The 19,936-nt window shown below is 39.7% G+C and overlaps 1 protein-coding gene across 1 annotated transcript in view; it reads right to left on the bottom strand.

The window, feature by feature from the left end:
* LOC121290452 (cilia- and flagella-associated protein 47-like) overlaps window positions 1–19,936 on the bottom strand; it is a 661,534-nt gene that overhangs the window by 218,909 nt on the left and 422,689 nt on the right. Inside the window, 3 exon segments of the mRNA XM_041210889.1 lie at window positions 2,148–2,294; window positions 7,389–7,500; window positions 10,976–11,149. Of these exon segments, the coding sequence (XP_041066823.1) occupies window positions 2,148–2,294; window positions 7,389–7,500; window positions 10,976–11,149 (433 nt within the window).

The raw sequence follows: 19,936 nt of genomic DNA, 5'->3' as shown, positions 1-19,936 counted from the left end.
CAGTTGGATTTCTACAAGAATCTGACAGGTTCATGGTCACTTTTACTAGTGAAAGCCTTTTATTTCAAGATTTGTTTTGTTTTAAATTCTTAGCTGTAGTAATGGCAATACATCCTGCCACTGAGGGAGAACTGTGGAAAAATATGAGACTATGTTTAGAAGGGAATGTTGAAGGAAACATCATGGCAAACATTAGGAAGCCACATCTCTGCTGATGGAAGAATTATCTACATTGACATGAAACATACAGATGGATTAGGGTAAAGTTGGGAGAATGCCTTGGAGAATGAATTGTAGAATATTTTCAAAAGTGAGTCAATGCTGTTATGGATGAGAAGCAAATGCTTGTAATTGAAGGATTTAATGTTTGTGCAAAACAGGCAATATATTGACAGGACTATTTTTGCAGTGGCCCTAAGTAATATATATAAAAAAGGTGTCTTTCATTAGGTTTCCCTGTAACCTAGGACTAAACTGATAATGCTCCAGGAAATACACCACATAGACACCATCAAAATCCCATATTAATCTGGGGCTGAATTTCAACTCCCAAAAATGAGTGGGCTGGGGTTGTGTCAGAAGTTAAAATGCAAGAAATCTGGAACAGGAATCTAACCTGCCTTGAACCGCCACTTCCAGTTTTAACAGAGGCATGACAAAGGTCAAGCAAAAAACAGGAAAGTGGGATTGTCATTTAAACGAGGCTGCATTTTAACATTCATTCGTACCTTAACCAAGTATAGCCAGCAAATTCAGAAACTTAAAGGAGGCCTTTATTGCACTATTTTAGGACAGAAAGAGCAAGAATGTTTCCTTCAGACCCAATGAGCCATACAGTAAACCATGTCCCTTCACCATGATCTGTCTGCTCTGCCCCCACCCACCATACATCACCCCACACATGACAACCTCCCACACCCCAACACCTGGATCTGTCTGCTCCACCCACTGTCCCTCTCACTCACCAGTATACTCATAGGCTTCAGCTCTAAAAAGCAGGCTTCCAGTCTGAAAGGCGTCCAGCCTATCAATTAAGCTGCCTATGGGTTGGAAGCCCATTTAAAGGCTCCCTGTATTTAAATTCTGCAGGGAACTTGCGAAGCCTGTTCTTGTAGGTTTCCTGACATCACCACAGCATCTCCCATGCAATCGGCAATAGTAATGCAAGCATTTAAACCTTCCATATTCCAGGGAATACAAGACTAGTCTATGTAATCTCTCCTCATAATATAACCATTGGAGCCTTGGTAATATTCTGGTGTATCGGCACTGCATTCCTTTCAAGGCGAATATATCCTAAGTGTGGTGCCCAAAATTGTACAAAATACTTCAGAGATCTTGAACAGTTATGGACTGACAGACTTACTTATTTGGTGTTTTTGTGTTGACGTAAGTAGCAGAAGACTTCACTACATATTAAATTAGGAGTACTGGCTAACATTTTGCTCTCCATTTCTCAGGGATACCTGAACCAACCGCAGTGTTGACATTTCTCAGCAAAGCCTACTGGATGAACTTGGGAACAGCTGGCCTGTGTAGCTTAGTTTCACATCTCATGGTGCTTCTCCACATTTCCCACTAACCTTTTAAATGCTCCAAAAAATGTTTGAAATAGGTTCTATCTAATTCTCCTCACTAAGAACTAATGAAATTCTACAGGGCAAGTTTGTGTCATGTGCTCCCAATAAGTCATAAGTACTCTTTAATTACAAAAGTTAGCCTGGTCTAGTAATTTCATAAAAACACTTTTGCTCAGCTAGGAGTGTAATTACTTCCAATCCAAGCATGTTGCATTAATTTGATGTTGAATCAGGAAACCTGACTGACAAGACATTGAGCAATCAATGCCAAGCTTGGATGTCTGTGATAACATATCCTTTCTAGGACGGTGGTATTTCAGTCAGAGTCAAAATTGCTCAAAGGTAGCTTTGTACAGGTAGTTTTTTGCACCCCAAGGACTTGATATGCCTGCAAGAAGGATTAAATAAAGCTTTTGCTGCATTTCTAAACAGTGCCATGGTCCACACAATTTTTAAACCATCTGAAACCATGATACCTTATAAAAGATAAACTGTGATATAGCATGTGCAATTTTTCCAATAAAGAAGTAGGCTGCAGTCTAAAATTACTTGTTATTAAAAAAATACCAGAATTTGCATCCCTGATTGCTTCACATGCCATTGAAGTCATGTTTGTTACTGGCTGTTCACTATCCAACTTTTCCACTGAGCTACTGCACTCAGGGAGCTGCTGCTGTTTCGGTGCTTCATCTTCAACCACGAATGAGATTACACCTGAAATAGACAACAGATGTGCTGTTAAAATGTGCATTATTTCCAATCGAGTGAATGATTTGCATTATATACTGTTGTTGGTCTCGGTTTAAATTTAAGCCAAATCTCAAATTCTAGTGACATTGATCTATTTAAATTGATTTTAGTGCTAATACATATTTAAAGTGGCACAGTCCACCGAGGGAAGATTACCAGACCCAGTAGTGAAACTTTGAGGTGTTTTTCATTGAAAAGATCAAATCAAGAAGCAGGAAGGTTCCTACTCGACAACAAGAACAACAACAACAACTTATATGGCACCTTTAATGTAATGAAACATCCTAAGGTGTTTCATAGGAGCATTATAAAACCAAGCCACATAAGGGAATATTAAGTGAGATAACCAAAAGCTGGGTCAAAGAGGTAGGTTTTAAGGAGTGCCTTAAAGGAGGGAAATGAGGCAGAGAGTTGCAGGGAGGGTATTCCAGAGTTTGGATCATATGCAACTGAAGGCACAGCCACCAATGGTAAAGCAATTATAATTGGGAATGCACAAGACCCAGAATTAGAGGAGCAGAGGTATCTCAAAGGGTTGTGGGGTAGAGGAGATTACAGTGTTGGGAAAGGGCAAGGCCATGGAGGGATCTGTAAACAAGGATGGGAATTTTAATGTCAAGATGTTGCCAATATAATTCAGCGAGCATAGGGTTGATGGAAAAGGACTTGCTGTTAACTTGGGAGTTAAGACAAGAGCAGCTGAGTTTTGGATGACGTCAAGTTTACAGAGGGTAGACCTCAATCTTACAGAGATCAGCCAGGATTCATTGGAATAGTTGAGTCTCAAGGTAACGATGGCATGGATGAAATTTTCAGCAGCAGATGAGCTGAGACAGGGATCAAGTCAAATGATGTTATGGGGATAAAGACAGGCAATATTATTGATAGCACAAATATGAAAATGCACAAATAAAACAAGAGGTCAAAAGTTCATCTCAGGGGCAAATGCAACAGCAAATTTATGATAAGATTTCCTTATACTCAGTTGGTTGCCAGGGAGAGAGATGGAGTCAGTAGCTGGAGACAGAGATTGGAGCAGGGACCAAAAACAATGCTTTGGTCTTCCCAATATTTAATTGGTAGAAATTTCTGCTCATTCAGTACTGGATGTCAGATAAGCAGACTGATAATTTAGCAACAGTGGAGGAGTCAAGAAATGTGGTGCTGAGGTTGAGTTGGATGTCCCCTATGTACATGTGAAAACCAATGTTGTGCCCTCAGATGAGTCATATCAGCAGGATGTAGATGAGAAACAAGAGGGGGAAAGAATAAGTCCTTGGGAGACAGCAGGGTGCAGGAACAAGAAGAAAAGCCATTGCAAGTGATTCTCTAGCTATGCTTTGATAAATAAGAATTGGACCAGATAAGAACAAGCCCACCCAGTGAAGAGGTATTGGAGGAGGATGGTGTGGTCAATTATGTCAAAAGGCTGCAGGCAGGTAAAGAAGGGTGAGAAGGTCCCCGATACACAGGATGTCACGGTTACTTTGATGAAAGCCGTTTTAATACTTTGTCAGGGGCAGAAATCTGATTGGAGGGATGCAAACATGGAGTTCCAGGGAAGATGGGAATGATTTTGGAAGACTACAACACATTCAAGGACTTTAGAAAGAAAAGGGAGGTTGGAGATAAGGTGTTTGTTTGCAAGGATGCTGGAGGTCATAGTTTTCTGAGGAGAAGATAATGACAGCTGATTTAAAGGACAGAGGGACAACATCTGAAGTGAGAGACCATTTACTATAATCGGCTAACATGGGAGCTTTGGGAGATCAGCAGTTTGGTGGGAATAGTGGGTCTCATGGACAAGAGGAGCACAGAGAGGGCATGAGGGGAGACAGGAGAGAAGCTAGAGAAAGATACAAGTTCCGGGCTAGGGCGGGGGGAAGCATTAAAGAAAATTTAGCCAGGTGGCTATTTCAGAATGAGGTGGAATGAGGTCATTAAAAACATAGCTGAACATGCATCCTCCATTGAAGGAAAAAACTTTGCGGTGACAAATGATTCCAACAGAGTGAGTGGATGCCCAAGTAGTCTTTTTAAAATACAGGTTTTATGGGGATAAAATCCACACTGCAAGGACTTCCCCTCTCCAAAATGGCATCAACTTTTAACATGGCATTGGTATCCCAACCAAAGTAAAATCAATTTCAGGAAGAGTGAGAGGTAGCCGGAAAGCTCAACTTTTGGGGCAGATATTGGAAATTTCAGCATGCAATATACATGATTTTCCAACTTATTTTTTCCAAACACTCTAAAGCCCTCTACTCTGAATATAGTCATTAGTAATTTTACACTGAGTTGTCACTGTCTGTTTCAATACTGGTTGCTTTCATCTACACCCAATTTATTATGGAGGTTTATTGTGTTGCACTTTCACTGTCTTAGACACTTTTACATTTACTTGTCTTTTAATTCACTTGCATTTCCTCACAGGGATGAACTTTGTATGTTATCCACTATGGTCCCAACGTTGATTTTTCTATTTGATATTCTGTTGGTTTAGTGTCACAAGGCACTACGGTAAGTCAGCATATTTTGAGCTGCTACTCAACCTCCTTATGTTAGGAAGTGAGACTGGATTTTCCCATCCCCACATGGGGGCGAATTGCATAGGCAGGCTTTAAAAATGGCAGGCGGGACCCAATTCTGGAGTTCTTGCCTCCATTCACGCGCCAACAGCAGAAGAAAGCAGGACAGTCAGGAGCCTGCACTGAGATATCCTGATGTTGCCAGCACCGTGGCAATCTTTCAAGGCAATGAACAGCACCGTGAAAGTGGCAAAGTATTTAGATGTATTAGATAATGAACTGGATAAAGTGCTATTCTGCATTGCATAATAGTTAAATTCAGACTTGGTTGTGTAACATCCCCTTGCTTCCATGTTTTCCTTTCAAGTTCAGCTCAGACATCTATTTGGCTATTTCAAAGCTTTGAACATAAGAAATAGGAGCAGGAGAAGACCATATGGTCTATCAGGCTTGCTCCACCATTCATGGTTGTTCTTGGGTTTCAACTCCACTTTGCCACTCGCTCCACATATCCCATAAATCCCTGAGAGACCAAAATTCTGTATATCTCAGCAGTAAAAATATTCAACGATTATACATCCACAACCCACTGGGGTAGACAATCCCAAAGATTTATAACCTTTTGAATGAATAAATTTCTCCTCATTAAGTCCTAAATGATCGGCCACTAATTCTGAAATTATGCCCTTTGTTCTAGATTACCCAGCCAGGGGAAACCACCATTCAGAATCTACCCAGTCAAGCCCCTTCATAATCTTGAATGGTTCAATTAGATCACTTCTCATTCTTCTAAACCCCAGAGAATATTGATGCAACTTACTCAGCCTGTCCATCCACAATCTGCTGGGGTAGAAACAACTCTCTCATCCCAGGGATGAACTTGGTGAACCTTCACTCTATCACCTCCAATGCAAGTCTATCCATTCTTAAAAATGGATATCAAAACTGTGCACCATGCACAGGATTTCGGGTGTGATCTCACCAAAACCCTATACAATTGTAACAAGCCTTCTTGATTCTTGTACTCCAATGCCGTTTTAATAAAGGCCGCTAAACCATTTGCTTTCCTAATTGCTTGTTGTATCTGCATGGTAACTTTTTGTGTTCCTTGTACGAGTACACCCAGGTCTCTGTGAATATCAACATTTATAAGCTTTGCACCTTTTAAAAAATATTCTGCTATTCTATTCTGTTCTAAAAATTTCTATTCTAAATTTCTATTCTAAAAATTTTATTCTATTCTAAAAATATTCTGCTATTCTATACCTCACACTTTGCCAAATTATACGTCATTGTTGCCCACTCGATTAACCTGCCTATTTCTCTTTGCAGCCTCTTTGTGTCCTCTGCACAGCTTGCATTCCCTTTCAACGCTGTACTGTCAGCAAAGTTAGATACATTACTTTCTGTCTCTGTCTGATATTAAAATATAGTATAAATAGCTGAGGCCCCCATGCTGATCTTTGCAGCATTCCACTAGGCACAGCCTGCCAACTTAAAAATGCCCCATTTAGCCCTAATCATTGCTTACTGTCCATTTATCAATCCTCTATCTCCAATAATATATCACTCTGAACTCCATGAGCCCTTACCTTGTGTGGTACCTTATCAAATGCCTTTTGGAAATGCAAGTATACTATTGTTAAGTTCAGCTCTCCCATCCATTTGGCTGTTTCAAGGCATTGACAGCAGGCTGAGCTTCTTCAAATGTTTCAAAGTATTCAGCTCAAGAGGTTTTATTGACACAGTCGTTCAATGGAATCGTATTATGAATGTTTGGCTGAGTATCAAACCCACTAATAAATTCAGCTCAGCAAAGGTTGTTTATATATTTGTGCAGTGACTAACCTGATATCAGTTCTTTGCTGAAGCAATGGAGAAGGTTGATGTTGTGTATATGGGCTTTCAAAATATGTTTGATAAAGTATCACATAATAGTTGTATCAGCAAAATTGAAAGCCATGCAATTAAAAGAACAGTAACAGCATAGATACAAAATTGGTTAAGAGGCTGAAAGAAAAGAGTGGCGAAGAACAATTGTTTATTTTTGGACAGGAGGGAAGTATACAGTGGTATCCTCCAGGGATGAGTATTAGAATCACTGCTCTTTTTGATAAATATATTTATTAATGATTTAGACCTGGGTATGTTGAATCTCCAATTTCAAAGGAGCTCCAAGCTTGGGAAGGCTGACTCCTTCAAATAAAAACATTGAAGAAGGTACTAAAGGACACAATAAACAACTATATAGTTAATTTCAGTTAAGTTAAATTAAGAGAGAGAGAGAGAAGCAGAAAAATAGGGAAAGTGCAAGTAAATGTATGCAGAATTCAGTTTCTGGAATTCAGATGAGTAATTCTTTTATGTAGATGGAAGATAAGAGATCTCAAAAACAAAATCCATGTTGGACACCTCTACCTACATATTTTCAATGTGAGAAATACCCTCTGCTTTCTGCCCTTCAATCATCTCTGTAAGGAAGTCAGTTAAATTATTCAATGCTTTATATTTATTTAATTGGCAATCTTACCTGTGAACTTTCCCCTTTTCCATGGTAAAATATTAAGTAAATATGGAGCAGTTTGTCCAGCTTTTAAGGTAATAGATGGTTCTCCACTCACTATTAGTAAGTCTGATACAACCTGGAAATATAAGTGTTTAGTTTTATACCTTTTAACAAAACATTTCAACATAGGCATTAGTTTGCTAAGTTGTGACACTTTTAAATAGAGTATTTGAATAAAATGAATCAACTGTCAAGTTGTGCTTTTAGCTCCGTAGATTATTTGAAAAATGGAACGATTTGAATGTTTATATAGGAACTGTGTAAAGCGGATTCATTAAACAACAACACATTAAACCTTTAACACCTCAGCTTATCTGAACATTAAATTGGAAAATTAACTTCAATGCAGCAGAAACATGCCTAATCTAGCATTGTAAGAGCTGAAGCCATCTCGAAGCCCAGTCTATTTTTGAATGGAACTGAAGCATTGTGTGTCTCAAATATACATTCATGCTCTCTGATCTGATAAAAATAATTTAAAAACTAACTTTTCAGAGCTTGTTCAACTCTGTTGCCACTAAAACTGATTGGAATGCATGGTATTAACAGTTCTTTCCTAGAATGGCAATTCAAATCATATAAATTTCACAGGACCTCGATAGCATGTTAAAAACAAAGACCAGCTGCTTGAAACATGCAGCTGCTTTGCGCACCCAGCATTAGACACCTGTAAAAGTGTCAACTGCAGAACTTTGGAGTTAATAGGAATTAAGTCTACCAATCCCAGTTTGAGGCTGTTAATACCAATTTACGTAAATTTAAATCCATCTCATTTACCGTTCTATGAATGTTTGAAGGCTAATACATATGTTAAAGATCAAGGGTGGAAGCTCCTGGGCTTAGTCCCTGCTGGAAAAGTAGGGCCATTTTTGGTTTGAGGACCCAATTTACAAATGGGTGGGCTTAGCCAGGGCTCTTTAACTCATCAAAGGCTTTAACATCCAGCCTCTGGGTTATCCAACCAATAAGGGAGAGCAGGATTATGCACCCATTCTGTAAAAGGAAGGATTTCATGGCATGGGTTACAAGACCTCACTGTACTTGTATTTTTAAGGCTGCAGAATGGAAAGAAGACTTGGATAGTCTGCTCCCTGGACCTCCTACTCTTACCTGGAGGTCCTGCTGCATGATCTGAGAGGCTGCAGTAAGGTGAGCTCTCCCAAGGATAGGAGGAAGAGGACAACCTCTCCAACCAAGCAGGAGTGGATGGAAGTGGCCAAGGAAGTCAGCAGCACAAGTGAGGTCACTCAACCTGGAGTCAGATCCCGGTCCTCAGAAGGGTGGGAAAAGAGAGTTTTTTTAATTCATTCACGGGATGTGGGCTTCGCTGGCTGGGCCAACATTTATTGCCCATCCCTAGTTGCCCTTGAGAAGGCAGTGGTGAGCTGCCTTCTTGTACTGCAGCAGTCCATGTGGTGTAGGTACACCCACAGTATTGTTAGGAAGGGTGTTCCAAGATTTTGGCCTAGTGACAGTGAAGGGACGCTGATATACTTCCATTTCAGGATGGCGAGTGACTTGGAGGGGAACTTCTGGGTGGTGATGTTCCCATCTATCTGCTGCCCTCGGCCTGTTAGGTGGTAGTGTTTGTGGGTTTGGAAGGTGCATTCGAAGGAGCTTTGGTGAATTCCTGCAGTGCGTCTTGTAGATGGTACACACTGCTGCTACTGTGCATCCGTGGTGGAGGGAGTGAATGTTTGTGGATGTGGTGCCAATAAAGCTGGCTGCTGTGTCCTGGATGGTGTGAAGCTTCTTGGGTGTTGTGGGAGCTGCACTCATCCAGGCAAGTGGGGAGTATTCCATCACACTTCTGACTTGTGCCTTGTAGATGGTGGACAGGCTTTGGGGAGTCAGGAGGTGAGTTACTCATCACATGATTCCTAGCTGCTGACCTGCTCTTATAGCCATAGTATTTATATGGCTAGTCCAGTTCAGTTTCTGGTCAATGGTAACCCCCAGGATGTTGATGGTGGGGTATTCAGTGATGGTAATGCCATTGAACATCAAGGGGCGATGGTTAGATTCTCTCTTGTTAGAGATGGTCATTGCCTGGCCCTTGTATGGTGCAAATGTTACTTGCCACTTGTCAGTCCAAGCCTGGATATTGTCTAGACATGGATTGCTTCAGTATCTGAGGAGTCACGAATGGTGCGAACATTGTGCGATCATCAGCAAACATCTCCACTTCTGATCTTATGATGGAAGGAAGTTCATTGATGAAGCAGTTGAAGATGTTTGGGCCGAGGACACTACCCTGAGGAACTGACTTAACACCTTTAGGGGCCAAGCCCCACAGTCTAACTGCTCCAGCAAGCATGCCTCAGAACAACATGTCTTGCAGCTCCATTCATCCCTCTCTCCCCATAGGGATTGTTTTGTTATTAATAATAAGTCAATAAAAACTGGTGAATTTAGGTAAATTTAATTTATGTTCCCTATAGTATTAGATTCAATTCCTAAGGAACCTTAATTTGGATTATATTACATTGACTTAAAGTTGCATAGAAGTCCACAGCTACTTCTTTTACTCTCCCAGATGAAGATGAATGCAGATATGCAAAAGTCAAAAATATGAATGATAGGAAAATCAAACGTGGAGAAGTCCATCAAAATTTCCATTAAATGCTTCCAGCAGTGAAATCCTGTGAAATGCTGATTCAGTTATTAATCGTGTAGCACATCCTTAATTTGACCAAAGTGGTAGTGAAATTATGGGTATGAGAGTTTTGGGCAGTCTACACATAAAAAATCCTATTTAATTGACCTATTTGAGGCACTGGATTAATTTGCTAGCAGTTTGTTCATTAAATGAGCTTGGTATATAGAATAATATAGGCATATATAAGGCTGATTTTTAACTCCTGGTGGGGAATCACATGGGACTGTAGGACGTAGGTTTCAACTCACTTGAATTCAGTAGTTATATAATATGAAGACTCAGTCAGCTGCTCAGCCGCTTACAGAGGAAGAAGCAACTGTCTGGTGGAGAAAGATGAAAATTAGGAGGCCCAGAGGATATTCATTGGCATCAGGAGGACAACACTGGCAGTATCATTAGTCCAGTTTGCAGATTCTTGCAGCTAGGAGATGGGGGTGGCCAGGATAGTGGAGGCTGGATTTTCTTTGTGAGGCCCAGCAGAGCACTTAGCTTAAATTTATCTTAGCAGGCCTTAATGGATTCCCAACATGTTTACCTGGTAGGATAACCATAGCCAGCACCTCGCTCAGGGAGTTGATTAAAATTGCACTGGGTCCGTTAGAGGATTTGCATTTATTAATGAGGCTGTGCCAAAGACAACTACAAGCCTTATCCACCAATAAAACCAATAGTATCAAATTAACAGATTATCTAAAACAGAACAGGAAACAGGCCTACTTGGTTTCCCACTTCATTTACGCTGATCGGGGAAGAGTTAAAATGGCCCCGTAGCTTCAAGTAACTGAATGTTAAATTGTTGTAAGCCAGGTAGATATGTTATTACAGTCTAATTTATATTAGCTCATTTTGGCAAGGAAACCAAGCTAATATTGTAAAGTCTGAACTCTCTTACCTTACATGTCAACCTGGTTTGAGTATAATTAGGAACCATTAAAACCTTCCTTGTAATCTGTCTTACTTGGCAGTCTATTGTGACATGATCCACTGCCACAGGCTTTTTGCCAATCCCTTTGAGGTTGATGATACGCTCTGTACCATCTGTTTCATTCGCCAGGACAAGTTTACCCTGTGCATGAGGAGGCAGTTCAAGAGAAATGCAAGTGTTAGAAATAGTAGAGGTCTGTATCACTGTCAAAAAGCCACTCCTTTTCAATGGGCTGAATTTTCCCCTTGTCAGGGGCGAAGTTGAAGGGTGGGTGCACACAGGCACGCTTCTGATTTGGCACCCCCAATTAGGGGTGCGGCACCATTTTATGTGGGTGGGCCAATTAAGGACCGCCCAGCGTGACATCTGCACAGAAGCACTATGCGCTTCCTGTGCGGGCAGGGGCAGGGGGGAATCCCAAAATTCAGAGTGCGCTCTTTCGCGCATGCGCATGAAAGTGCGCACTCATCTCCGAGGCTAAATGCAGCCTCAGGGAGATCGGCTCAAAATGTAAAAAACCTAAAAATAGAAAAGTAAAATTTCCCTAACATGTCCCCTCATGTGACAATGTCACATGAGTTGGGATATGTCCATAATTTTCACAAAATCTTTATTAAAATTTTTTTAAACCCGCCCGTGGATGAGGTATCATGCTTTTTCTAGTTTGCACCAGGGCTCCTGGCCTGCCCGCCAACCTTAAAGTTGGACGGGCAGGTCCTTTAATTACTTAATTGGCTCTGTCAATGGCCTCACTTGGCCATTGACAGGTTGGTGGGTGCACAGCTGATTTCACTGCACCCCGCCTTCCTGAAAATTTAAATGGGGCGCGGTGACGTCGCAAGTTCCCCCCGACGTCACTGCGCGTCATTTTACGTGTCGGCGAGCGGGCCCCACCCCTGCTCGCCGACACATAAAATCCTGTCCAATGTATTTCACGTCCAGTTAGCAAATAGGTATTCTGGGATGTGCTGATTACCTCTTAGCTCAATTTAAAATATTCAGGAAACATTAATAAAACTTTGATTCAGGCAACTCAGCATAGTTTAACTATCATTATATAATGTAAATAATATGAAGAGTATAAACATAATTTGAAATGAACAAGGAGTATGCCAAGAATAACAAAATATAAAGACTAATTATAGGTTAATGGTGACTTTTTTAATTAATGAGGAAGATCATTCTGGCCACATTTCCTCATCTAACCAGAAAGAATCAACAGTTGGCTCATAACCATGTCCAACTGTTTCTTAAATGATCCTGAGAGTTTTGCTGCCTCTAGCCTCTAAGTAAACCGATTCCAATTGTTCATCACTCTGTGTGAAAAAGTATTTCCTGGACTCGGTCCCAAAAATTACCTTTGACTTGTTTAAAATTTGGCATTTTACCATGTTTTAGTTTGAAGTAGCATTCCGCATTTATGTTTTTCATGCCTTTATATATTGAATTAAATTACCTATGGTCACCTCCTTTCCAGGTGAAATGCTTAAATGTCTTCAATTTTGCTATGCAAATCAGTCCTCTAAAACTAGGGATTGGCCTTGTGGCTCTGAAGAACTTTCTCAGAGACTTGAATGTCTTCCTTGTCTTTCAGTGGCCAGAGCTGAGCACACTACCATTCTTGCCAAATTTCTCCTTTTTCTGAAAGGCACTGGTTTCTTTTGGGGTCTGATTTTTTGCAGACAGGTGACCTACCATACATTTATCAAGGGGGCATTAAACATGTTTGAACCTCAAGGGAAAGTTTTGTTGGGCTGTTCAACCAAGGGGAGAGCCTAACTTGCCTTCACTTGACAGCCATACACATGCAGGAACTTCTAGGCAGCATCAAGAGTAGAAATCCTGGCCAACAGTACCTCTCTTGCCTCTAATGCCCCTCTGACTAGAATCAAATAAATAAATACAGATAAAGAATCCTGACATCATTTTGGTCTGCCTTCATGACTGCATTTCACCAAGTCAACTTCCCTGATCAGTTTAAGTTTATATCTTGTCTGTTGGTACAAAACGGACAGTGATCTACATTCTCAATATGCATTGCATTCATGTCACAACTCAACAGACTTGAGCATAAACTGTCAATAAATAGTCAGAAATACTTTAAATTTATTTAATAAGATCCCCTGCCGGCCCCGCATGTTTATCCAGTGAATAGCTGAGCTATGTATACCATTATGAGCTCAGGTTCAATCTTCAACTGGACAGAACTCTTCTGATCAACAATCATCCCTCACCCAATATCTAAAACAGAATAACTGTTCTCATTGCTATGGATGTACAAAACTTTCAGCCAAATTTGCCTACAAAGCATCAGGAGCTAGAAATCAAAAAGTAACTAATTGACTGTGAATCAATTTAGGAGCTAAGGATGTGAAAGATACCTTCAGAATTTGAGTCTTACCATACTGTAGTGACTTAGGCCGGGATATTCCAGCCTAGTTGTGCTGGGACCGTCACAGGAGATTCGGCGGCCCAGCCAAAAGCCCACTGAATTTTGGCAGGACCAGATGATCCCAGCGGTGGGCACGGCTGTAAAGTCCTGCCCATAATCACTGAAGCATTAGAATACATTTTAACATCTATGTTAGCACTATTACATCAATGATTCTGAGATTTCTTTTCTGGTGCGGAAATCCAGAGGATATGGGCATCATCAGCAAAGCCAGGATTTATTGTCCATCCCAAATTGTCCTTGATAGGGCAGTGGTGGGCTGCCTTCCTTTCAACTTGAGTGGCTTGTTAGGCTATTTCAGAAGGCAGTTAAGAGCCAACCATGTTGCTGCACATCAATTAAAATTACAGTTAAAACTACAATTAGAGCTAGGCCACTTCAAGCATTAAATTATTGATCTCAAATTCTTCCCCAGCCTGCCCCACAGAAACAAAGATGGGCAAGTGAATTTGAGGTACAGGTCAGCCATGATGTAGTAATTGGATTTCAAAACCCAATCATCCCCGTTTTCCTACCGAACAAAAGACAACTTTGCATGCACTATCAAGTGTAATTGTGAATTACCCAAGTCACCCACTCTACCCCAACTGTTCTCATGCATTAACAAACTGTTCATTATTCTCATCAGTCTATGCACATGCATTGCACACACAGTCATTAAATCATGTGGGTCTCTTAGTGGTACGCATGCGTGTTGTCACTGGTTGTTCAACTGGGTGATGTTCCTTCTCCAGGGAGTGTCATTCCCATGGTACTTGTTGTTGCTGTGGTAACTGTTGTTGTTGTTCCACTTCCATTGTTGGGATCAGTGGACCTCTGGGAGTGATGTTCATTCTATCTTTTGTACAGCTGGTGAGATCCCATCTTCCTGACCAGCTGCCTGCAGTGAAGGACCAGCTTCTCTACTTATTCATATATGTTTATGGTTGTGCGGTATATTTGGTCATTCACATCTACTGCATACAATGGAAGTGACAATTGCTCTATGTATGTCCTATCTTGCAATGTGGGCTGACTCCTGTTGAGAGCAGTGAAGGTTTGTACCCTGATAAGCTGTCCAATGTTCAATTCTGCTAATAGTTTGGCAGTCCTGACAAAATGAAATATGGCTTTCTGCCAAGTTTGATCTTTTTACTCATGCCTGTTACTACTTCTAGTTTCAGTAGCTTCTTTGCTATTGGAAGACTAGTTTGGGTGCAATGTGACATTAGTCTTTGGACTGGACTACTTTCCCTGCTTTCAGTCAGTGTGTTTCTCTACTCAAGGATTGCCTTGTATATATCTGTGCTGGATTTGTTCAATTTCTTGACAATTCCTTTAGGGATTTACACTGCCACCTCAGCCTTTCCATTCAACTGGGGATAGTGCAGAAATGATTTATAGTGTTGAATAACCCAATCCTTTGTGAAGCAGCTGAATTCCTCACTCATGAACTGAAGACCATTGTCACTCATCACCATGTCTGGAATGCCGTAATGTCTGAAGTATGCTTTCAAACACTCTACTATCTTTCCTGTGTTATGACTAATGCAGTTGGTAAAGTGGAGTTATTTAAAAATCACAGAGAAAATCTTTAAACAACCGTCATACTCAATAATTTTAAGTGTTATATTTGAGATGTGACTCTAAACTCAGGAGTCAGACCACAAGTTCTCAAGGTTTTACATTAATTAAATGAAACATTTTATCAATTTACACTGGTTAAAATAAATGTATACATGGCTACAAATTACTACTATCATAAATTTTAATAAATTCCCAAACTAATCTCTATTAAGGCAACAGCAACCCATAGACTTAACCAAAACACCAGGCAAAGCATTTTCACCTTACAAATTCAAAATGAGATTATTTTCACTGGAGCCAGTTGGAGGCTTCCAGCTGCCTTTTGATCTTACATTGCCTATGCTCTGCACACCCCAAAACCACTGAAGTAATGCCTAGCAGCCCCATTGAATGTTAATTCTCATTGTATCAACAGCCTCTTTGAACTTCACCATTTAACAATGAAACCCCTTTCATAATACCAATCTTATTAGTAATATGAACATATTGCTTGGTAGCTGTTAGAAAAGTATCAAGTTTTCAACTCACTTCTTGAATGCTCCACTCAAAAAAATGCAAATGCGCTCTACCTCTCTGTTTACATCTCAAACTAGCACATATCAAAGCACCCAGGCTAACTGGTTTTAATCCAATTAGACACGCCCGCAGACCAAACCTCTATTTTAAAAGAAAAATACTTTCCGAAATATTATATACATTAATAGCTTTATGACATCCCCCTCCTTATCAGAATATGAACTGCCATAATTCTAAAAGACGGCTTCATTTTAATAACCCATCTCACATCATCTCCTATACTTATTAAACTATTACATTACCAGACGCATACATTAATATAACTATGTATATATATATATATATATACACACACACACACAAGTCCTTGGTACGAACAGAAATCACTCCAGTTCAGTGTGCGTTGAAACTTCTTGTTCTTTTTTAACAGTTCAGTCAGTGGAGCAACTACACTGCTAAAGTTTGATACAAATTTCTGGTAAAACCCACTCATGCCCAGAAATCTCAAAACTTCTTGTTTTGTTGGAAGGCACTGGGAAATCCACGATAGCCTTGACTTTTGCATCTCTCAGAGCCACCTTACCATGGCCAATGATATGGCCTAGACACGTAACTTGCGCTTTTGCAAATTCACTTTTAGCCAAGTTCATCACCAAATTATCTTCTTGTAGTCGAGTAAATAACTCCTCCAGATGCTGTAAATGCCCCTCCCAGGTCTGACTGAAAACATTTAGATCATCAATATAAACTGCACATTTGCTTAGGCCCACAATTACTTTGTTTGTCAGTCTTTGAAATGTTGCAAATGCATTCTTCATATCAAATGGCATGATTTTAAACTGATATAGTTCACTTGGCATTACAAAAGCCGATATCTCCTTTACTCTCTCCAACAATAGTACTTGCCAATATACTTTTAGCAAGCCAACATTTGTGATAAATTTTGAATGTCCCGCTTTCTGTATGCAATTCTCTAACCATGTTATAGGATATGAATCCACTTTTGTCACCACAATCTCTTTTCAATAGTCCACACATAGTCTGTGTGTTCCATTCGGTTTCGGTACCAGTACAACAGGCGAGCTCCAGTTATTGCAACTAAACTCAATGATGTCATTTTGAAGCATGAAATCAATTTCTTTTTGTACTTCTGATAACTTTGCTGGATTTAATCTATAAGATTGTTGCCTTATTGAAGATGATATTTCAATATATACATCATGGAAAGCTAAATGTGCCTTTCCCAACTTATTTCCACAAATAGGTTTGTGTGACTGCAATAGCTTTTCCAAATCACCTTGACACTTGCTTGGAAGGTAACTTAGTATTTCATTTAAATTTTCAAGCACCCCCTCGTTATCCAATCTGATTAGAGAAAAATCAATTCCAGAGTCCTGTACTTCTACCTCTTTCTCATCATCCACCATCACTAACACTTCTTTTTGTCCCTCTTCCCTTTCAAAGACCTTTTTAAGCATAGTTACTTGACACACCCTCTGCTTCTTTCTTCTATCTGTTTATTAAATAATTTACTTCACTCAATTTCTTTTCAATCCTGTAAGGTCCACTAAATCTTGCATTTAATGAATCCCCTAGAACTGGTAACAAAACTAATATATTCTCTCCAGAAACAGAACTTCGAATTTTAGCCTTCTTATCTGCTTTCACTTGCTAACTTGCTGTGATTTTCCTGTTACTTGACATATATGACAGGTTCTACAGAATTTGACTACATCCCTTTGCAATCCTGGCCAAAAAAAAAACCTCTGTATCTTTTCCTGTGTTTTCCTAATTCCTAAATGTCCCCCCATTGGAATTTCATGAGCAATCCTCAGAATCTCATTTCTTCATTCCAATAGAAAACAATCTAATGCACCTCCCTCCAGCTTTCATTTGCTGAGACATAATCCGATCATCATTTTCTCATTAATATATTCCCTCGAAGATAATAAAATACTGGAATACATTTTGCTTTGGCTTCTGAATAAGCTTTCTGATATAACTGTTTAAATTGCAAATCATTTTTCTGTAACTCCACTAATCTCTTTGAGTTAAACATTTCAACAGAACTATCCTGCATTCCTTCCTCCTGAACAATGTTATCAACTACAGCGCCAGCTAATTGGATTTCAACACCTTCTTCTTGACTTTAAACTGCCTGCTTACCTTGTTTATTTTGTTCTTCCCTATGGGCTTTTGATCTTGTTACAACACATTCAGGAAACAATCCAGGTGTTCCTTCTGCAGTACTTCTGTTAAAAACACTTCTACAGGTTGTTCAACTACCATAGGCTTCACCCACATTTGTGATCCAGCTATATCATTACCCAGAATAAATTGAACCCCTGCAATGGGCAATTTTTCCACCACTCCAACTATAACGTCACCAGTCTTTCATCTGCTCTTTAAATTTACCTTCCACAACGGAATAAATTTAGCATTTCCACGAACCCCACTTATTATTACCTTCTCCTGCAACACTCCCTCTGAACAACAAATATCACTATCCCACAACATTAAGGATTGACTGGCCCCTGTGTCTCTTAATATTTTAACATCTTTACCTACTTCACCCTGTACACTTAGAAAGGCTTTTCTTTCACATATCTTTATCTTTAAACATTTCTGTGACCTGCTTCCCATAATTCTCTTGAGTAAACTGTAAACACATTCTCACTTCTTTACAAAAACAAAAATACCTGGCAAAAACCTGAAATACTTCTTTATCTTTCACTGATCCTCCCTGTTTCACCTGTACACAAACCACTGGTTTCTCCTGTGCCTGAACGTCAGCACCCACGGTACTTTTACTTCCAGAGCTTTTCTGTACCCCAATAATTCCTACAGATTTTTCCTGCAACCTCCAACACATTGACTTTGTGTGCCCCACTTTATTGCAATGAAAACACCTAAATTTTTGAATGTCACTTCTACCTTCAGCACCTTCCTTTTCATTCTGAGAAAAAACTTCCTGGGAACTTCCAGCTACTCCTTCTCGTCCCTGTTACCTGCCTTCCTTTCAGCTTCCCACTTTTTTATCCTTTTCCAATTTGAAAGGGTGGCAGAAAAAAGGTTTCGTTCTATAAACTAACTCAATCATCAGCTATCTCTGCTGCTTGTCTTACAGAATCAACCCTCTGTTGCTCCACGAGTACTCAATACTAAAGGGATTGAATCTTTAAATTCTTCCAAAAGAATGACTTCCCTAAGAGCTGCATATGTTGCCTCTATTTTTAACGCCTGTATCCACTGGTCAAAATTACTTTATCTTACTCTTTCAAAATAAGTATAAGTTTGCCCAGGCTATTTTCTCAAATTCCTAAATTTCTGCCTGCATGCTTCAGGAACCAACACATATGCACTCAAAATAGCTTTTCTCACCACATCTTTATTCACCGACATTTCTTCTGAGAGCGAAGCATATACCTCAAGCCCTCTACCTAATAACTTAGATTGTAATAATACTGTCCAGTTTTCCTGTGGCCATTTCATCTGTTTAGCTAGCTTCTCAAATAAAATAAAGAATGCTTCAATATCTGTTTTCTCAAACTTTGGAAGAGCTAGTACAAATTTAAACATATCCCCACTGGGTTCTACTCTAGAGACAAATCCTTCCTCGACTATTGAAGTCTCTTTTCTAACTGTCAATATTTTCAGTTGGAATTCTCTCTCTCTCTCTTCCTCTTTTCTCCTTCTCCATCTTTGCAATTTCTAATTCCCTTTTAAAAGCCATTTCTCTGTCCTTTGCTTCTAATTCAAGCTTTTTCATTTGCAACTGAAGTCTCACTACCTCCAGCTGTGACTCACTAACGTCAGGTTTCACTTCCAACTGTAGATGCTATGCTATACTTTTAACTATATCAGATTTCCTAGCTCCTGCAAGTAACCCAATTGTAATTTAACTCTGTTAACTTACTTTTGGTTATTTTCTCCAATGCACTGAGAGTTATGTCCTCAACTCCCAGGCGAGTCTTAGCAATTGCTAAAGCCATCTTGCAGTCTCACCACCTCTAAAATACCTCACCAACTCCTGAATTCAAAGAGCCTCTCGTACTCATAAGCTTTACGATTCACCAATTCCTAACCAATCGAGGAATTAGAAATATAATTTATCCTGAATGAGCCCCCAGTTGTTATGACCAATGCCGTTGGTAAAGTGGAGTTAATTAAAAATCACAGAGGGAATCTTTAAACAACCGTCATAATCAATAATTTTAAGTGTTGTGTCTGAGATGCGACTCTAAACTCAGGAATCAGACCACTAGTTCTCGAGGTTATACATTAACTAAATGAAACATTTTATTAATTTACACAGGCTAAAATATATGTACATATGGCTACAAATTACTACTGTCATAACTTTTAACAAATTCCCAAACTAATCTCTATTAAAG

Source organism: Carcharodon carcharias, chromosome 18 (assembly GCF_017639515.1).
Source record: "Carcharodon carcharias isolate sCarCar2 chromosome 18, sCarCar2.pri, whole genome shotgun sequence".
Classification (NCBI taxonomy): domain Eukaryota; kingdom Metazoa; phylum Chordata; class Chondrichthyes; order Lamniformes; family Lamnidae; genus Carcharodon; species Carcharodon carcharias.
This window is presented reverse-complemented; position numbering and strand designations above follow the sequence as displayed.